This window comes from Apium graveolens, chromosome 4 (assembly GCF_009905375.1).
Source record: "Apium graveolens cultivar Ventura chromosome 4, ASM990537v1, whole genome shotgun sequence".
NCBI lineage: Eukaryota > Viridiplantae > Streptophyta > Magnoliopsida > Apiales > Apiaceae > Apium > Apium graveolens.
Window position 1 is genome coordinate 307,110,522 of NC_133650.1, and position 21,176 is coordinate 307,131,697.

Here is a 21,176-nt window from a genome sequence, read left to right on the forward strand (position 1 = left end):
TCTTGCATCGGGGGCTCCCCCTAGCTCACATGCCTCACATCCTCACCTTCACCTACTAAGGTGGTACTCCTCTCACTTTCTTTTGCCATGCTGGAAGAAATAACATGCATAATTGTACTCTCAAGCTCTCCTTTTGTCTGAGAGCAACCCAGCCACTAACTCAAATTTTCACTCCCTTCCCTCAGCCTAGAAGTGATTGTACAGTAACCAGTTCAGAAAAGAGAGAAATTGTATATGTTTGCATCCTAGATAGAGATAATATTTACCTTCAAATTTTAGTGTTAGGACCGATTCGTATTACTGATAAAACAATAAAACTAATAGTTTAACTGATTAGTATTATAATTCAGAAAACTGTGGTTGAGAACTAGCCTGATTTCACCTGATTTGATAAAAAATAACTGACGGCTCTTTTAGAGATTAGAATTAGAGATTGAAAAAGAATGTAAATATACATCTATATTATTAATATGTGAATAAGGTTTTGCAAGAGACGCTTACCCTGATACTCTCTTTCCTTAGCCCACAAGGACAAGAACCTCCCATCATAGTTGAGGGAAATTCAGAAAAGTAATCTGTTTTATTTGCAGCCTTGCTGTTTGGACTTGTACCTTTAAGCTCACTGCCTCCTCTGTTTTAAAAACTTTATGAACAAAACAATAAGAAAGTATTGATGAGAAATGAGAAAGATACATAGGACCCTTTGTAGGAATTGTATTGCACATGTCAACTACTTGAAGAATGCAACTACTTACTGTATGGTTGAGAATTGATCTAGATTATCTTTGATCTAGATTATCTTTGATCTAGATTATCTTAATGGCCTCTGACATGAAATTATAAACACCTAAGCCAATTATGCACAGCCGAAGTGACATAATCCTTAATGTGTGTAAAATTAAGTTGCATTGATGTATAGTTATGGATACTTGTTCGGATAGCTTTAAATTGTTAAGAGAAATTGATCAGTATTCTTACTATAAAACAGGCGTGGCTTCCTTTTATGGATCTTAAGCAACGAAAGGTTGACAGGGCCCAAATATTGAAGACATGTTGCTCAAGAGTGAAATGCTTCATTGGTATGAGAGATTGCTTTGGCTCATATATAGACAGTCCTAACTTGTTACCTGTTCATTGTCATTATTGCTTTCGCAAATTAGGTGATTGACTTATTTTTGCAGAAACTGATGGTGGCTTTTACCCAACCCCATCGAAGGTATGTGGATCGATTTCCCTTCCTGCAAACGTGACAAGATGCATTGTCATAGGAATATGACCATTTTTATAGGATTACAGGGAAATTACATGACGTTGAGAGTATATTGCACTTTCTGAATGAACAAATTTATAATATTGGCATATTGTGTAATGTGTATTGCATTCTTATCTATTTGCTTCATTTACAGTACAAACAAGCTTAGTTACCCGGACTCTTCATTTTGCAAACAAATATTGCTAGATCATGTAGTTGGATTATATACCTCGATTATTTGATGATGTGTATCCTTGACTGATGTAATATTATTTAATATATGAATATATTCTATATTCTCCAATTTATATGTAATTGATGACTGATAATAGTGAATTGTTTGTTCTGTAGACCGATTTATCACATCACCATTGTTACACCACTGCTTTGAAGAACTTTGGCCAGAAGTCTTTAGAGAAAGATAGAGGTGTCTTATTTCCGCTATGTATTTGTATTATTTGTTGTGCCTGGAGCCTTTTAATGTCAGTTTTGTTGTCACTCACATTTTCTTTTACTGATCTTCAGATGTAAATGTTGAAATTTTTAAAGATGGAAAGAAACTATCACTTCAGCAAGTGGAGAAACAATATCAAGACTGGATTTTCCAGATGCATAATCTCTATGATGAAGAGAGTGATTGTGGTGAGGATGAACATGTTATCATCATTAATCCCTCAAACAAGAAACAGCTTGTGATTTCTTCAGATGGTAAGTTGTAGGATTCTGTTCATATTATTGTACTTCTGATGTTGTCAATGTTGGCTCTCTGTTTGTGGATATTATTTAGCACGAGTAGAAGAAGAGTATATACCCTTTTCCATTCTCTATTTTTTAAGTATGCTTCTTTCCATGTTGCTCACTTTTGGTGCAATTTATGGATCAGTTATCAGGGTTCATAGACACATCAGGAGGAAGGGAAAATCCTGGCGGTCGGGACAGAAAATTAAAGTTTTGAAAGGAGCGTGCTCAGGAGTTTATAAAAACAATATCTATTGTGTTCTAGAATACATTCTTTTAGAAGGATTTCAAGGCGATGCAGGTGGTAAGTAAAATTCAAATTACATGCACATTTTCCGCACCAATACGCTGTACCAGAAATTTTGTAGTGTTTAAATAAGGTAGAGCTAGCAATAAATGGATAAAAACCTCTTCTAGAACTCTCTGTATTTGTTCAAAAGAGTTAATTGTTCAATATCTGACATCGTGTACTTATGTAACACTTTATATAATAGTTTAGACCTAAACTTTGTTAACTTAAGGAATCTAACCCCATCTCTTTTTGTCTTTTTGCTTCCCTCTCTTTCTGTTCAAAGGGGAAACTCGAATTATCTGCAGGTACATGAGATACTTAACTGAAATTTTGTTTTTATGTGCCTATGTTCTTTTTACTGACTTTTGTACCTGTTTTGCTTTTTGTATAATTACTTAAACAATTGGAAGGCAGTTAGGTATTTCAGATGAAAAGGGATGCCTTATTTTTGAGGACGAAGACGGAAATCCAGCAATAGATATCCGTGAATCTAAGTCACTTCCTATTAGTATTATTGATACGGGAAAGGTTCAACCTTTATATCAACACTAGTCACACAAAACCGTCACATTTTGCTTTGTTTTCAGTGTAATAAGTCTTGTTCTAATATGATTGGGGTAAGTTTTTTGATTGAACTTATCCTCACCAGTGTCTGTCTGTTGAAACTGCCGAGTGGATTTCGCAACTTGAAAAGCGGCAGAAGAAAATTCCATCATCAATCGATATTCTTAGTGCCAGTCATTGTGAAGAACTGGAAGTTGAAGGGGTAAGTCTTACAAGTTTTATAAATTACAAACTGTAATGCACATTTCATCATAGCTACACCCTCTGCAATCACATTGAAAAAAAGTTTTTAGTTACCTTAATTGCTTTTTAATTTGCTTTTATACTGGTTCTATAAGGTCGCTACTGCAGTCGTTACAAATTTGGTTTATCTTTCAGTCATTGCCTTTTGATGCTGTCGTCACTGCTGGTCATGCTTCTCCCGACGAAGTTATAGCAGTTGTTCGTCCTGCCTCTTATGGTAGTGTGGCGGTTTCTGAAAAATTAGACCAGAAGCATATTGCAGTGACAGACTTAGATATGGTTCTAGAAATAAAATTAAATGCTGAAGATAAGGATCTACAAAAAACTAGCCATGTTCATTCTTTTCGTGCTTCACCTTCATCTCGTAAAGGGTTTCGTGGTCTATATATATTCTCAGTGAACCCCAAATTGATATTTGAAAAAGCTGGTGAATATACATTTTCCTTTCACATTGTAAGTAATTAGTGACATGCTAGTTGCTTAATGTTATGTTATTATACACATTTTCCTTTCACTATTCATTCCTTTATGTTATGTCATAAGATACTGAATGCAACATTTCCCACATCTGTTGTTTTATGTCATGGCTTTGAGATTCTTCAGAAAGAATCGGACTGCAGTAGTTATGTTAATAGTGTAAGGGTTAAGGCACAGTCCCAGGTTAAGAGGTGGGCGCTTGTGAGTGATATGCAACATGCAAAGCTTAGTGTAAGGTAAGATGGTGACCATCTATCATATTCCTGAGTTTTATTATTTTCTCTAAAAATTTGTAATATAAGTAAATGTCTTCTTTCGTTATAACTAACAATATCTGGTGTGAACTAAACAAAATTTCTGCTCAGGGTTGGTTCGCATTTCCCCCCAATTTCTATTGCATGCTACGATGTCTATGAAAACCGTACATCATTTCGGCATGTCCCTAAATTGATAGCTAAAGTTTCAACAAAGCAGGGTGTTATTTTGTTTCAATCTGAAACACTGAAATCGCATCTTTTATCCAAATGTTCAGTTATTACGGCAGAGGTATAATATATTCACAGCCTTTATTTGAGTTCTTTTGAAGTTTTAAGCATATACATTTTCCATTAAAGACTCTCTCAATTTATCTGTAGAACATACTGGTTAAAAGTAGCGAAGTGGACCTAATTCGCCCTGGCTATGAAGCCCAGTTAACGATATGTTCAAAAGATGAACCCTTTGACGTGAGCGTTCCATGCAAAGGTATCCCTATGTTAGCCAATAGTAAAATGGTTCCCTTTCTGATCAATAGACCTTTTAATGCTGTTACTATGTGACTAGAAATATTTGGTCAGCTTTTATTGTCTTCTGACTGTATCATTTGCCTCAGTTCTTCCAGGATCAATAGACCATCTTAATGCTAAACCAAAAGATTTTATGAAGCATCTACTTCCTGGAAATGTTGTGCAAGAGCTCGAACTAGAGGTTAAAGAAATTTCAAGACCTTGAAATCAGTTGCCTTAAGAAACTTTGATTTAGATACTCATTAAAGAGATACAGTATGTATTGGCTTTCTGAAAATCCGTATATATAGCAGGATTATTTCATCCCTTACTACTTTCTTCTCGTGATTTAATGTTTTTTTAATTAAGGAAGCCATTTTCTTTTATTTGTCTTTATACATATTTAATTCTGAGTTTTTAACAGGTGTTTGATGCCTATGGTAATCACGTTAAACAAGGTTCAGATTTGTCATTGGGTGTGGATGGATTTCATTTTCAACAGAAAACAAACATAGTACAGGTGGGTCCTGTTACTGAACTTCTACTGATACTTTCTATTTTGTTTCCCTTCCCATGCACCAGCAAGTACAAACAGTATATATCTGTCAAATTTATTAGGTACTTCCATAATTATGAAATTTCATGGTTTTTAACACAATTAGTACTAACATATCAGCCTGCCACTTGGGTGCTGTGTATCAACATAAAACAATAATCATATTAGTAATGGTTTAGTGGAAGAAATATTAAGGGTAGTTGATGGAAGCTTTGCCTCATTCTAGAAAAAAGGCTGATGCTGTATCAAATAACTAGTGGGGGGCTAGGATGAAAAAAATGGCAAAGTTTGTCCTAAATAGAAAGAAAGCTATATTGTGTTTAAGGTGGTATTTCGTTGGGTTTTGATTTGTCAGGTAAGATTTAAAAATCAAATTTGATAATTATTCACTGGTGTACTTTCTGCGGTCTGTAGATTTTATTTGTATCATTGTATGTGTATATGTATAATACCCATGTACGTATATACATACCACTTGTATGCCGGATCATATAACTATATATCAGTTTATATATTGCTGGGTTGATATATGTAATTTAGAAAGCCAGTTGTCGAGTAGCTAGCCTGTGCCTTTCTTTTCCGTTGCTGTTTTTAATTTCTATGCTTATTTTTTTACTCTGAATGCTACTTGGCTGTCCTAATTCCGATATTTTGTTCATTCATCAGTTTTTTATACAAGAACTATTGTTGCCTCACAGGTGGATGATCATGGACGTGTTGATCTCAGTGGTCTCTTGAAAGTTTCAAAAGGCTATGGGGAAAGTGGTATGCTTAATTTCTTTTCAAAGGCATGACATGTTTCTCATAATTTAGAATTTTCTTGGCTACTTGCCATTCCTGGTGCATCTTGTTCTATTAGCTAATCAGTTATGCTTAGCTTCAATGTTCGCTAATCTGCTTTAGGATCATTTTTTTTATTTCGTTATTGTCTATTAGTTTGTTCTCATCTTGTAATTTTTTTTTTGTAAAAATGTATTCTCATTCTCAACTTCTTCAGTTAGTTATTGATTCCTTCTCATTACTTATTTTGCTAAATTTCTAAAAGAATTCTAAAATTTTCGTACTTCAATTAGTTTGAATTTACTTTTTTCTCATCAATAATTGTTTCTTACCTCAATTAGTTTGAAATTACTTTTTTCAGATTTCCCAAAACCCAATGCTGCGCTGTAAACTAATAAGTGAATTATATTCACACATGTGATATAGTAACACAAATATTATTTGCAAAAAACAAAAAACAGATATATTTGGAGCTACACTTGAATACAGTGTGAGGTTTTGAACCTACTCTATGAATCTATATACGAGGATAATATACTACTGATCATCTGTATATGTTCTTGAGATTTCTTTGTTAGTACTATTATTAAAACAAATAATATCTGCAGAGTTGCAGTTCACATTCAATATGATGCCTTTTTCTGTGCAGTATCCCTTTCTGTTTTCTCAAGCAAAAGCAACAAATTGCTTTTTAAAGTGAAGTCCCAAATTGAGAAAAGAATGCTTAGAGTTGCAACTAAGGTTTGTAACATGTCTATCTTCTATTTTCCCATTACATTTTTTCAATTCAGTTGAAGTTGTGCAGCAGATATTTGCCGAAGTTTTTTAATTTGAATTGATTTTCCTCATCTTTTTTACTCAGATACCTGAGAAATGTTGTGCTGGTTCTCAACTGGAAGATGTTGTGTTTGAAATTGTTAACTCTGATGGTGTTGTGGATGAAACAATCGATGATAACGAGAAGGGTGACATGTCCCATTCTCTTGTATTGAAGTCTGATTCAACAGATATGGATGATACTGTGAAATACAGCTTTCGTCATGGTTGCTGCACTGTTCGTACTATTCAGCTCCCTGAAATAGAAGGAAGCTTCTCCTTTCGTGCTGCACATTCTCGCTTCCCAAAGCTCAACATGACCATAACGGTTACAAATTCTATCTTGCAAATTTTCTAACATGATAGTGATCCCTATATTGATAGCTGTGATTCTTTTGTAGGTGCTTGTAGAGACAGCCCCTGAAATTGTGTATGAGAGTAGCCAGCCTCAGTGTACAGCTGAAGAAATCTCACTCCAAAATAATTTATCTGGTTTTAGAATTCCAAAAGTGGAGCATGACGATAATGCAATGGTGCTGGGACCAAGCCCAGACTCTGCTAAGAGCATAGGAAACTTAGTTAAGAGCCTTTATGATGAGCGGAAGGTATACTGCTTTGTATAAAATATGAAGTTGTGCACGGAGTCTATATCGTAAATTAGAAAGAAAAAAAAAAGGATTTATAGTGATGTATCGAAGAAATGCTATGTCTATCTCCTGTTGAGATCTTTTATATTTCGTCCCAGATTTCTGATCTTATTGGCAATAAGTCCAACTTGCTCATATGACTGAAAAGCTTTAGCTGAGACGCCCCATGTATATGAATATTTCATAAATAAATATATAACAATAAAAAGTTTAGCTTATAGTCTGACTTCTATTATTTATCAAGCCTCTTTTTTTGTGTGTCAAATGTGCCTCTCACCTTGCAGGAACTTGAAGACAAGTTTTTGCAGGATGGAAGGCGCATTGGAGAGCATGAACAAAAGCTTAAAACATTCCATGCCCAACGGTTGGAATATGAGAAAGCCCTGTCCGAATTGCAAGGTTGTAATGCAACAACTCTTAGTCTCTCTCTGTTATGTTCTTAATGTGAAGATACTTAAATGATTCAATAATATAACACTGATGGGAGTGGCAGACACTGTCAATAAAAATAGTTTACAAAAATCCATCTTATGATTTTGTTGTTAATCAATGCTTTGTGTATTCTTTCAGTTAGTTAATTTACATGATATCTACAAAAGTAGTTAAATTAACTGGTACTAAAATTTAAGTGACTGTTGTTTGATTTCTCCTCAGCTTCACTGGAAGCTAATTCTAATGGGGATTCAAGTAATTCACCTAAAAAAGAGAGAATGTTGGGAGAGATTGAATCAAGGGCTCACACAGCTGCTTCTGTTGTCTGCAAAGTACTGAAAGACAAGAAATATCATGATTTCTCAAAAGATATTTTAGGTGTGGTTGCGCTTCTTGGAAGTGTTGAAACAAATGAGCTTGCCAGGTCTCTTTCTACCAATGAATTTTTAGTTTAATAAACTTACACGATAGAAGCCTGTGCATAATTTTCTCTGTTTTTTCCTTGACACAGGATTTTGACAGAGTTCCTTGGAGAGGAGCAAATGCTTGGAGTTGTGTGTAAATCCTATAAAGCTGCTCATAATCTTGAAACGTGTGATGTACATGGAAATGTGAACTGTTCCACTGGTCTTCAAGCATTGGCATCTGCACTTGGCACATCTTTAGATGGACGTTATTCTGTTATCTGTCTTGAAGATGTAAGGTACTGTAAAGAATGATGAAAATACTTTCTGTTGCTTATTTAGATACTTCTTCGTCGAATATGTTATTCCCGGTAGATATTAGTTTACTTGTAAGAGAGATGTGCAACTTGTTACACTTTAAACAGAGAGACGTGATTTTAATGTTCAGACTTTTATTGTGAAGAGTGATGTGCAACCTATTGTGTAACAGGCCATACGAAGGCGAATGTGACAGTGGAGATCCTCAGAGAAGGCTTTTGTTGTCTGATCCTACATTACCAAATGGAAAGACTCCACCAGGATTTTCAGGATATGCTGTCAATATGATATATTTGGATGCTAATCAGTTATACACAAGGACTTCTGGAGGTAAAGGTCTACGGGAGACCTTATTCTATCATATTTTAGGTGAGGTACAGGTTTATAGAACTAGGGAAACAATGAGAAAAGCACTAGAATGCATCCACCATGGTGCGGTTTCTTTGGATGGAGGTATCGTAAGGAAAACTGGAGTTATTTCTCTAGGATGTGGGTAAGATATTTGTTTTACAATTAGTTATATGTATGTTGTTATGAGCTTTCAGTCTGGCCTTTCTGAATTCTTCCCCCATTTCTCCCTAAGTTTGATTAAAAATCTATGTCACAAGACTATAGTATCTGACGTGCAGTGCTTTTCATTTCTTCGGGAAACCCTCTATACACTTTCCAGTTGTTGCACCTCAAAGTCAAAATTCTCGCTATCAACGTATGATTGATGCAAAGAAGTCCATGTTGAGAACAATAAATGACCAGCTAGACAAAGAAAATGAATTATATGACGAGACCCTGAAAAAGTTTGAGAAGAGCAAAAACAAGTATGCGAAATTCTTGGATGCAAAGGCATCATTACTGCAACAGTTCAATGATAGTGCATGGAACTCCCCCTAGCTGATTATACAGCACATTTGTGGTTTGTTTTTTGCAGTCAGAGTAAAATATTACTACAATTTTTGGGAGTACATTGTTATAAAATCATGCTTGTCCCAGGTGAAATCATGTATTTTGTACAGAATGATAGGTACTTGATTGATGGGTTGAAAATTAGAGTGAGGAGCTTCGTAGTCTTCTGAACTTAAAGTTGCATATACATTAAGTTTGTTGATTTGAGGACTTGATAAAGAACACATAATGGGGAAATGATTGATATTGGAGGACCTTCAAACAGAGCATGTGTAGTTTTAAGGCAGGTTATAGTCGGTCTTTGATGTCGAGAAGCAAGAGCTTATCCAGTTCCTAGCACAGAGTTCAAACCCTGTTCAGGTTCAGGCAATGCTCTTCAGTATATTGTTTGATATACATGTCTGGGTTTCAAGGCTGCTTTTAACTGTGTCGATAGAACATTATCTGATTTTGTTCAACTGAGCATATTGTTCTGATTACATTTTGTGTACTTGTGGTTTTATTATCTACATTATATATGAAAAGAAGTTTGAGTTTGTAAGAGCAATTCCAAGATGTAAAATTACTATGGCTATTGTTATAATTTGGCATTAAAAAATGTTTTTTTGCTAAAATAACTTTTGCACTTATATACTAGTTCTATTTTACAACCAAGAATTTTCATAATTAAATAATATTTTATTCAATCATTCACTTTAATTTAAAGAGAATCTCTTTGTACTCCATTATTAGTTATTAGTTATTTGATGATGTGTCAAGAAACCTATAACTATCTTTGGTCCTACGTATCAGACTAAATATTGATTTATGCATTTATCCATTTATTTTGAGTAATTGACAGTTTGTAACCCACTTTTATTTTCATTTTTTTGATTTATTTTTTCTGTCAACTTACACCCCATTAAAATTAATTTCCCTTCTATTTGCACCATGTTGTTGACGACTTTCCATCCAAGTTGATCGTTATCTTTAACGGAATCGGGGGCATTTCAGTAAATTACTAATTAAACTAGAAGAAAATAAGAGTATTTGGTAATTTGTAACCCATTTCCTTGGGTGTTTTTTCAATTCGGGTATATATTATGTTTCCTTGCAAGTTACACCTTTAACTTTGAATTTCGCTTTGTTTTGCACCCCTGGACTGTTTTTAACTTTTATATCAGGGATAAAATCGAAAATTTCTGGTTTCCAAGAACAAATCGCCGGATCCTTAGATTTCCCAGTCCAAACCAACAAATAAATACATGAATCGATTGTAAATAGGGCTGAACAAATTAAACCGAAACCGAAAAACCGAACCGAACTTGTACTAATGTAGTTCGGTCCTGATTTTTCAGAAATTTGTTCTATTCTCTCCGGACCAAATAGACCGAAATAAAATTTGGTTTGTTCCGATTCTTTTAAAAAATATTTCGGTTCGAACCGAATAGACCGAATAGACCAAATCATAAATACTGTAATTTTTTATTATATGTTTACATATATCTTAAAAATTATAATCGTCGTTTTTAATTTATAATTATACTCGTACACTCTTAGAATTCTACATATCACCTTACTTTAATTATATTTTAGATTTCATATTTTTTGGTTTGAAATTTTTAATACAATTTTCTTTTTTCTTTTAAAAAAAATTCGGTCTGTTTGGTCCAAAACCGGGCCGAATAGAATTATTTGGGTTCAGTTTGGTCCGGTCCGGTCCATAATAAAATTTCGGTCCGGTTCGGTCCAAGAAAAAATGATAATTCAGTTTTCCGGTCTATTCGGTTCGGTCCGGTTTTCGACCCAACCGATCGAATGCTCATCCCCATTTGTAAATAACAAGCAAAAGCTATTTGTAATATTAAATTTCATGAAAAATACACGAAAATCAAACCCCCAATTTGAAATAAGAATCCTAGAATCGAGTTTAATTTTTTATTTTAGCGAATATGGATCGGCCTATTAAATATTCGCTCAATTTATAATTAGATTTTTTATCGGATTGAATCCTGGATCGAATCTTTAATATGCTGATTCATATCCGCTAAAATAAAAATTAAACTCGATAATATGTTTCTTATTTTGAATTGAGGGTTTGACTTCTGGGCTTTTTTCATAAAATTTGATATTTTTGCTTGTTATTTGCAATGGATTCATGTATTTATTTGTAGGTTTGGATTGGGAAATCGAAGGATCCAGCGATTTGTTCTTGGAGACCAGAAATTTCCGATTTTACCCCTAATATAAAAGTTAAAAACAATCCAGGGATGTAAAACAAAGTGAAATTTAAAGTTAAGGGTGCAACTTGCAAGGAAACATAATATAGATCCGAATTGAAAAAACTCCCAAAGAAATGGGTTACAAAATACCAATTACTCTTATTTTATTATGTTTTAATTAGTAATTTACCGAAATGCCCTCGCTTCCATTAACGTTAACGGTTATCTTGGATGGAAAGTCGTCATTGGGGTGCAAATAGAAGCGAAATTAATTTTTATGGGGTGCATGTTGACGGAGAAAATAATGTAGACACAAATCGCAAAAATGAAAATAAATGTGGATTACAAACTGCCAATTACTCATTTATTTTTGGGTGGTGGCCCTAAATGTCAATTTGGGGTTAAAAATGGCCCCAAATGTCACTTTAAAATGGTACATCGTATACCGTTTATGCAAAACATCTAAAACGGAACTTCGTGTAATATTTTGGCATTTTGAATTTTTTTTTATGCATAAAATGGTAGATAAAGTTCCGTTTTGGTACAAAACGCGATATGATGTACCGTTTTGAGCCAAAACGCTACTTCAACCACCGTTTTGCACATTATAAAAAAATTAAAAATAAATAAATTAAAGTACAAAACGGAAGACGAAGTACCGTTATGAAGTGACATTTTGGGCCATTATTTTCAACAGTGACATTTTGGACCATTTAGCACTCAAAAATGACATTTTGGTCCATTGTTCTTTATTTTTAGCTATATATTGAAATTGATTTTTTTTATTTTAATCATATATTATAGCTATAAAACTAAATATAGTTATGCATTGGACTTATTCCGACTATTTTTGATTTGATATTCACGTAACAAACTTTCTCGTTATATATTCACAAAGTTAGTTAATTAGGAGATAGAATTTCAATCTCTCTCAGATATATCTGTCTAAAATACTCTCTCTTGTTCTCTATTTCCAATCATGTAAAATAAAGTTTGTAATATTGCTTCATTTTTGTATTGTCTTCTTAGTTTAATGAGTTGATTTGCATCAACTAACATGGTATCAGAGCGAGAATTTTCATAAAATCGGTGTTAAACAACATCAAAACTTCAAATCTGCCATTAAAATTGCAGAGTTTTCTTGCGAAGTTTTTTTATAACAGAGACTTGGATAAACATCTGGTACTCAGATTTTCTTACTAGAGCAAAAATATTCAGAGATTAAACAAGAACAGTTATCAGTTTCTGAATTTTATACACATATTAAGAATGTATGGGATTCTATGGATGATGCAGATCCGTTACCAAATTGTGCTTGTGACAAGTGCACTCGTCTTCTATCTGGAAGAATGAAACAAATGCAGCAAAACCATAGACATTGCTGTTCTTAATGAAACTGAATGATCAATTTTCAATGGTCAGAGCAAATATATTAATGATGGTGCCTCTACCTGATTTGACTCAAGTTTATCGAATGGTTGCTCAAGAAAAAACTCACAGAGAATATTACTAACATATTTTCTACCCGTAATGCAACCACATGAAGGCGGTGTCCGCGTGTCCGTGTTTAGAGACCTCTAGTAGTATACTTGGACGGAAGACCTCCTCCTGTAGTCAATGAGTGTCCTCATTAGAGATGTGTGGTAAATTCTGGTGTGTGCTTTGGGAGCTCTATCTCTATAGTTAACGGGGTCATTGTTGGGAGATTTCGGAGTATCCTGCACTTTGCACCCAAAAGCTTGAGATCACTTGTCCTGCAATATGATAAGGGCTCCTTATCCGGGGGACAAGGATGCGTCCAACATTTGGGGTGAACCACAGGTATACCTGCGTCCACGGACTAGAGAAATAACTGTTAGTGGATGGTTATCCTCGGCCGGGAAGACGCCTTATCCGCGAAGTCTTGAAGCCGTGGACGAGCCTTGGGTCTTTGTGGTTGGGCCTCATCGGCGGACATTCCTAAAGCTAGTAGAAGACGGTTTCCAGTAGGTTTCCTACCGGGCATCGGGATGAAAAATTTAAGCTCATTAGGTTTCTTGTTCCCCAAGAACTACGTTGGCTTGATTCCATATAAATAGGGATACGTAGGCAAATTGCAAGGGGTTGGAAGCGAGAGCCTTAAGGAGTCACCACCAACCCTAAGCAATCTCAGCCTCCAATTCATCACAACTTCCACATTTCGCTCACTTTTCAGGTGAAGAACCACCATCGTAGATCTTGATTCCGGCGACGAACCCCAAACTTTGTTGATACCAAATTCCTCTTACAGAGGACGCACCCTCCAAGGATGAATACCCTTGTCGAGGTAGATGCTCCTCGTACAGAGGACGCGCCCTCCAGGGATGAATACCCTTGTCGAGGTAGATGCTCTTTTGTAAGGAAGCTCCCTCCAAGGATGATTCTCCTTATCGAGGTAGATCCTCCTCTTACAGAGAACGCGCCCTCCAAGAATGAATACCCTTGTCAAGTTAGATGCTCATCTGTAAGGAAGCTCCCTCCAAGGATGATTCCCCTTATCGAGGTAGATGCGCCTCTTACAGAGGACGCGCCCTCCAAGGATGAAAACCCTTGTTGAGGTAGATGCTCCTCTTATAGAGGATGCGCCCTCCAAGGTTGATTCCCCTTGTCGAGGTAGATGCTCCTCTTATAGAGGACGCGCCCTCCAAGGATGAAAACCCTTGCTGAGGTAGATGCTCCTCACACCGAGGATGCTCCGTCCAAGGATGATTCTCCTTGTCGAGGTAGATGCTCCTCTAATAGAGGACGCGCCCTCCAATGACGAATATCCTTGTCGAGGTAGATGCTCCTCTTACAGAGGACGCACCCTCCAAGGATGAATACTCTTATCGAGGTAGATGCTCTTCTTACGGAGAACGCGCCCTCCAAGGATGAATACCATTGTCGAGGTAGATGCTCATCTTACAGGAAACTCCCTCCAAGGATGATTCCCCTTGTGGAGATAGACGCACCTCTTACAGAGGAAGCTCCCTCCAAGAATGATACCCTTGTCGAGGTGGACGCTCCACTTATAGAGGATGCGCTTTCCAAGAATTTCCCTTATCGAGGTAGACGCGCCTTATACAAATGACGCACCCTCCAACGATGTTACCTTGTCGAGGTAGACGCGCTTCTTACAGAGGACGCGCCCTCGAAGAATGATTTCCCTTGTCGAGGTAGACGCGCCTCCTACAAAGGACGCGCATTCCAAGGATGTTACCTTGTCGAGGTGGACGCGCCTCTTACAGATAAAGCTCCATCCAAGAATGAATACCTTTGTTGAGGAAGACGAGCCTCATACAAGCAATGCACCCTCCAAGAATGAATACCTTTTTCGAGCAAGACGCTCCTCGTAAAGAGGACGCACCCTCGAAGGATGAAAACCTTGTCGAGGTAGCCACTCCTGTTACAGAGGACGCGCCCTCCAAGAAAGTTATCTTTGTCGAGGAAGACACTCCTCGTAAAGAGGACGCACCCTCTAATGATGTTAATTATTTGAAAAAGATGCCGCCACTATAAAAGGCGCACCCTCTAAAAATAGATGATTGTAGAAGATCGTAAAAGTTTGACTTTGATTTGAATAAATGAATCACACTATTTGTGAAAAGGACGAGATCAACGATTTGGAGTTATGATTTGGCAAGAAGCAAGAAATCAAATATTGAATGGTATTGTGTCATCGGTGGAAGGATAACTCTCACCAACAAGGCACGTCCTCCTGGCATCAATGATTATTTATTACTTGAAGATCAGAGAACTAGTCTTTTATTCTGATCGCGCCTTCCCTTTGAGCGTGCCCTCCTATGATGACACTTTTAGTTTAAGGCGCGCCCATAGGAGACCAATATTGGGATGAAAAAGTTTGAGAAAATCCTCAAACCTTTTTTAATGGATTGTGCTTTTCCAAGGTATGCGAGGCGCACAATTTTGTATGATTTCTCTTGTTTCTTACGCCGAGTTAGCTCGTGTAAGCTTAGAGATGTGGTGCATAAATGGTAAACTCTATAGACAAACCAAGGTTAAAGCCATCAAGAAGAGAAGCGGTAGAGAGTGACAAATTTTACGCTTGGGGTGTGAAGTTGTTATACAGATTCGTGATATGCGCATTCATCTAGGGCGCGCCCAATGATGTTTAAAGAAGAAATGAAGAAGGATAAAGAAAGGGTAATGAATAAGTTCATAAGGGCACACCCACAAATTGGTAGAAACTCATACAAATCTTTTAAGTTTGACAGGGGGTTTAAAATTTCAATCCCATTTCCAATGGCATATGAAATTTGGGGGGAAGTTGTTATGTCCAAAATTTGGTACGAGCAATATTTGGGTCAAAATCGGGTCAATTGGATAAAATTGGAAAAAAATATGAAGATCATCTCAAATTAGTGCTTCCCCCCTTTCTGATAAAGAAAGGGCGCACCCTCTAATGGAGGAAATCAGGCGCGCTCTAACTTATATAGATATTAAGGGGCTCTCTGTTATTTTTCTGGCAGCAGTTGGATTTTTAGGCAGATTCTTTGGACGCTTCGTGAGTATAGGAAGACGATGAATGATTATTACTAACATATTTTCTACAGGTACTCTATTGAAGAACTCATTCCTGTAATGCAACCGCATTAATGCGGTATCCGTGGTAAGAGACCTCCAGGGGTATGCCTGGATGGAAGGCCTTCTCCTGTAGTCAATGACTGTCCTCATTGAGGATGTGGGGTAAATTCTGGTGTGTGCTTTGGGAGCTCTGTCTCTGTAGTCAATGAGTGTCCTCGTTGGGAGACTTCGGAGTATCCTGCACTTTGCACCCAAAAGCTTGAGATCACTTGTACTGCAATCTGGTAGGAGCTCCTTATCCGGGGGGAAATGATGTGTCCAGCATTTGGGGTGAACCACGGCTATACCTGCGTCCACGGACTAGAGAAATAGCTGGTTGTGGAGGGTTATCCTCGGCCGGGGAGATGCCTTGTCCGCGAAGTCTTGAAGCTGTGGACAAGCCTTGGGTCTTTGTGGTTGGGCTTCATCGACGGACATTCTTAAAGCTAGTAGAAGACTGTTTCCAGTAGGTTTCCTACTGGGCCTCGGGATGAGAAATCTAAGCCCATTAGGTTTCTTGTTTTCCAAGAACTACGTTGGCTAGATTCTCTATAAATAGGGATACGTAGGCAAATTGCAAGGGGTAGTAGCGAGAGCCTTAAGGAGTCACCACCAATCCTAAACAATCTCAGCCCCTAATTCATCACAACCTCCACACTTCGCTCACTTTTCAGGTGAAGAACCACCATCGTAGATCTTGATTCCGGCGACTAACCTCAAACTTTGTTGATACCGAATTTCTCTACCAATAATTATATTAATATTTAAACAACTTATTATATTTAAACTTTTATATTCTTTATTTTAAAAATTCCTACAGGTACAGGGCTCGAGTCCCGCGAACAACATATTATATTATATTATTTATTTTCAGTCTAGTCTCATATTATCAAAAAATATTTATTATTACAACTTATTATATTTTTTAATTTATTTTTCAATTATGAAAAATATATATCAAAATATAAATAATTTTAACATAAAATATATTATTAAAAATCATTTAAGTGTTAAAAGTAATTCGTGCATCGGGTCATAGGCTAGTAACTAATAGTTTGCAAGATTTTACCACTTTTCGGATTGTGAATGACATTGATAATAATATTACTATTCCTAATGATAGGAAAATCAAAACGACTCATACATGGCTTGTTAAATTGACAGAACAGATCACATTGCATAATGTGTTACTTGTTCATGAAATCAAGTATAAGTTGATATATGTGCATAATTTGTGCAAAGATATGCATTTTAATCTTCATTTTTTTGAATCTCATTGTTATCTCCAGGCCACTTTATACAGTTGCTGGTAGTACTGATACTCCTCCAAATTCAAAATTTTCTACTAAGAAGACTGTTTGTATCAGTGTTTCAGATGAAGCCAAGCTATGGTATCTCATACCAGGACATTTGCCTTTTACTCAACTCAAGCTAATTCAGCAACAATGTTCTATTCAAGATGCAATTTTAATATAAAGTGTTTGCATTATGACAATGCAAAAGAATTAAGTGAAGAAAATTAGCAGAAATCTACCAGCAGTAAGGTATAATACACCAGACTAGCCGCAATTACACTCCTCAACAAAATGAAGTAGTTGAACGCAAACATATGCACCTGTTGGAGACTACCAGCATGTCCCTTTCTTTTCAGCCTAATTTACCTCCCAATTACTAAGGAGAGTGTGTGTTATGTGCACACTATCTGATTAACATGATGCCCTTGAAAAATATTTCTTATATGACCCCTTATCAAAAGCTATACAATCAACCTTTATCATTAGATAACCTCATGATATTCAGTTGTCTATGCTATGTGTCCAATACTACATCATATAGGTCTGAGTTTGACCCGCGATCCTTACCTTGTTAAATATATGATCCTATTGGGGCCTTTTTCTAACACCTTAAGATTTTAGATGAGCTGGTTACTCAACATGGTATCAGAACTTAGGCTGGCGGGAGAACTAAGGTTCGATTCCCGGCCACCCCCAATATTCTCACAATTTAATGTGGACACTAAAGGCAATACTCAACATACCTTGTGTGTTTATTGATTATCTACCAAATAAAAAGGCTTATAAAGTTCTAAATTTAGCTACCAAAATTTTCTCTATTTCGAGATATGTTTCTTTTTAAGAACACCACTTTCCTTTTCATGTTTTGTCTAACTCTATCACACCACAATTTTATTCATCTTTCATTTTCTTGCCAGTTGTCACCTATACTTTCATTGATACTGATGATTCAAATTTGTTTGCTAATATTAGTACCACTGATAGTCCAGCTAATATTGTTGATAGTCCTAGTATTGACACAAAATGTTCATTTACACATAGATAGTTGATACTTGATCCTCCTTCTACGTCTGATATTTCATTACTAGGATCTTCACATGCATCCCCTATTTCTGATTCAGCAATTGTACATGTCATACCTATTAGACAATCTACCAGAGTAAAAAAGCCACCTTCATATCTCTCCTTTTATCAGTTCAATCTTGTCAATCTGCAGAGAACATCTCATTGGTGTAATTTAGTCAAATATGATGCTTTGCTTTCTGGAGCTTAAGGCTCTTGCAGACAATAATACATGGGATTTGGTCGACTTACCACATGGAAAGAAAGCCATAGATAATAAGTGGGTGTTTAAGGTAAAGCTTAAAGCAAACGGTTCTCTGGAATGCTGTAAAGCACGATTGGTTGTGAAAGGATTTAACTAGAAACACAGGATCGACTATAATGAAATGTTTTCCCAAGTTATCAAAATAATTACATTCCGTTGTTTGATTATTTTAGCAGCTAACAGAATCTGTCAACTTTATCAGTTAGACATTAATAACGCGTTTATGCATGGGGATTTAAAATAAGAGGTTTTCATAAGAGTTCTTAATGGTGTTCCTCACAAACCAAATCAGGTTTGTCGTCTTAAAAAATCTCTATATTACCTAAAACAAGCCTCTCTTGAGTGGTTCTTTAAATTGCTTCAAGAATTATTTTTTCAAGGCTATAAACAATAAAAAAACGACTATATTTTGTTTCTCAAAAATTGAGATGGTTTGACCATCTATTATTTATGTGGACGATATTATCGTCATTGGAAACAATCAACTTGAGATCAATTCTTTAAAATCTCATATTGATCGAGTTTTTAGCATTAAAAATTTAGGAATCTTGCACTAATTTTTGGGATTTAAAGTTAGATATGTGCAAGAAGGCATTTTTATTGACTCATCAAAAGTTTACAAATGATCTTCTCAAATATTGTTCATTGGATATATCTAAGCATGTTACTACTAATTTGCGATTAAATTTGAAACTGAATTTGATTAATGGATCTTTACTTAATGATCCTGAAATGTATGGGTCACTTGTTGGTAAACTAAACTACCTCATAATACACGACCAGATCTTTCCTATGTAGTGCAAACCCTTAGCCATTTTTTACAGAGCCCTCGTCTTCCACATATTCATGCTCTTAATCATATTCTGTGCTATGTAGCACATTCTATTGGACAGGGGATCCTGCTCAAAGTTTCGAATACTCTTAAGGTGCAAGCCCTCTTTGATTCTGATTGGGCTTCTTGCCAAGACACAAGGCGTTCGATTACTTTACATTGTGACAACCAGCCTCCATTTGTATATTGTCAAGAATCCGGTATTCAATTCACGAGTGAACTAAACATATCGAACTTGATTGTCACTTTACTCATGATAAAGTACTTGAAGGGCTCATGCACTACTTACCTACCAAACATCAACAAGCTGATGTTCTTAATAAAAATGTTCCTGTTCCGCATTTCAAAGAGTTGCTTAGTAAGGTGGGTTTACGTGCTCTTCATCTCAAACATCCTCCAACTTGAGGGAGTCTATTGGTAGTATTGATAGTCCAGGTTAAACATGTGCATATTAGCACACCTCAGTACATCTCACGTAACAAACTCTTATCTATATATTTTCACAAAGTTAGTTAGAAGATAGAACTTCAATCTCTCTCAGATCTATCTCTCTAAAATACTCTCTCTTGTTGTCTCTTTTCAATTATGTAAAATACAATTTGTAATCTTGCTCATCTCTAGTGGAGTTTATAGTTTAGTTCAATTCTGTATTGTTGGGTGTATTCAATTCAGATTTCAAAGGATTTATAACAATCCATTGATTTTAAATGATTATCGCTGATTTTGGCTGATTTTAATTGTACACTGATTTTGGCTGAGTTGTTGAATAAATCTCATAAGTATTTGAGTAATGATTTCTACAAATCCATCAAAATCTCTTGGATTATACTAAGATTTCTGAAAATATAAAATACACTACAAATTCCATCAAAATCTATAATTTTATAAAATACAAAAAAATTCATGTACTTTTAAATATCACCAGATTTTAATGAATTTATGATATTTTAGAATCCAGATTGAATAACCTAAGATTTTCAAAATTCAATTTTTTTTTTAAATCTCAATTGAATACATCTACTAAGTTGATTTACATATAAACTGATTTTAAAACAACGCTCATCAAAGAATCGGTATTTCAAATTAGCTATCATAAGATTTGCACAAAAATCGGAGTTGTCCTCACTTTTTTTCCTAACTACTTTATAGCCCGTGCTACGCACACGGGGATCTCAAAAATTATTTAATAAAATAAATAAATAAATTTATAATTCAAATTGAATAATATGATTATGAAAAATTAAATTATCTATATAATATTATCTATATAATAAGTGTATTGCATCTATATATTATAATAAATTTATTTAAGAACCACTTTCGTTACATATATTATTTTTATGTTATATATTTTATGAGATTATTTCTATAAATAGATTTATTAAAATTTAAACTTTACTTCGAATTTGTATTAAAAACTTACCATAAGTAACACAATTCATATTTAAAATTGTATTGCAAAGTTTCTATAATTAAAATGGGTCATAATAAGTACATGGATCTTTTATAAACTTAATATGGATACCAAACCTAAAAATGGATACCAAACCTAAAAATGGATAGTCCATTGGATTAAATTAAAATTAAAAATCATATCCAAACCAAAATATGGATACCAAACCTTAGGTAAGGGTTATCCAGCAATTTAGAATATATAGATTTCGCTCAAAATAACCAGGCCTACGTAAGCGAGCAGACTAGGCCAGGCCGACCGGATGTCGGTTTTTTTAAAATCATTTTTATATTTTTGTAATATA

The 21,176-nt window shown here is 35.4% G+C and overlaps 1 protein-coding gene across 3 annotated transcripts; it reads left to right on the forward strand.

The window, feature by feature from the left end:
* The first annotated feature begins 779 nt into the window (after window positions 1-779).
* Window positions 780-8,795, forward strand: LOC141721571 (structural maintenance of chromosomes flexible hinge domain-containing protein GMI1-like). 3 transcript variants are annotated; one of them, XM_074524533.1, is made up of 22 exons: window positions 780-1,079; window positions 1,182-1,216; window positions 1,604-1,679; window positions 1,778-1,960; window positions 2,136-2,294; window positions 2,566-2,587; window positions 2,693-2,810; window positions 2,932-3,048; window positions 3,225-3,542; window positions 3,684-3,802; window positions 3,932-4,112; window positions 4,202-4,310; window positions 4,438-4,532; window positions 4,755-4,850; window positions 5,585-5,651; window positions 6,316-6,407; window positions 6,529-6,810; window positions 6,884-7,087; window positions 7,414-7,528; window positions 7,784-7,985; window positions 8,073-8,264; window positions 8,456-8,795. In XM_074524533.1, the coding sequence occupies exons 1-22, from the start codon at window positions 1,004-1,006 to the stop codon at window positions 8,778-8,780; spliced, it is 3,183 nt and encodes a 1,060-aa protein (XP_074380634.1). In that variant the 5' UTR covers window positions 780-1,003; the 3' UTR covers window positions 8,781-8,795. The 3 variants fall into 3 exon arrangements, with proteins under 3 accessions (XP_074380634.1, XP_074380635.1, XP_074380636.1); XM_074524534.1 differs by having other exon boundaries at window positions 787-1,079; window positions 3,693-3,802; XM_074524535.1 differs by lacking the exon at window positions 3,225-3,542 and having other exon boundaries at window positions 791-1,079; window positions 3,693-3,802.
* The last annotated feature ends 12,381 nt before the right edge of the window (window positions 8,796-21,176 follow it).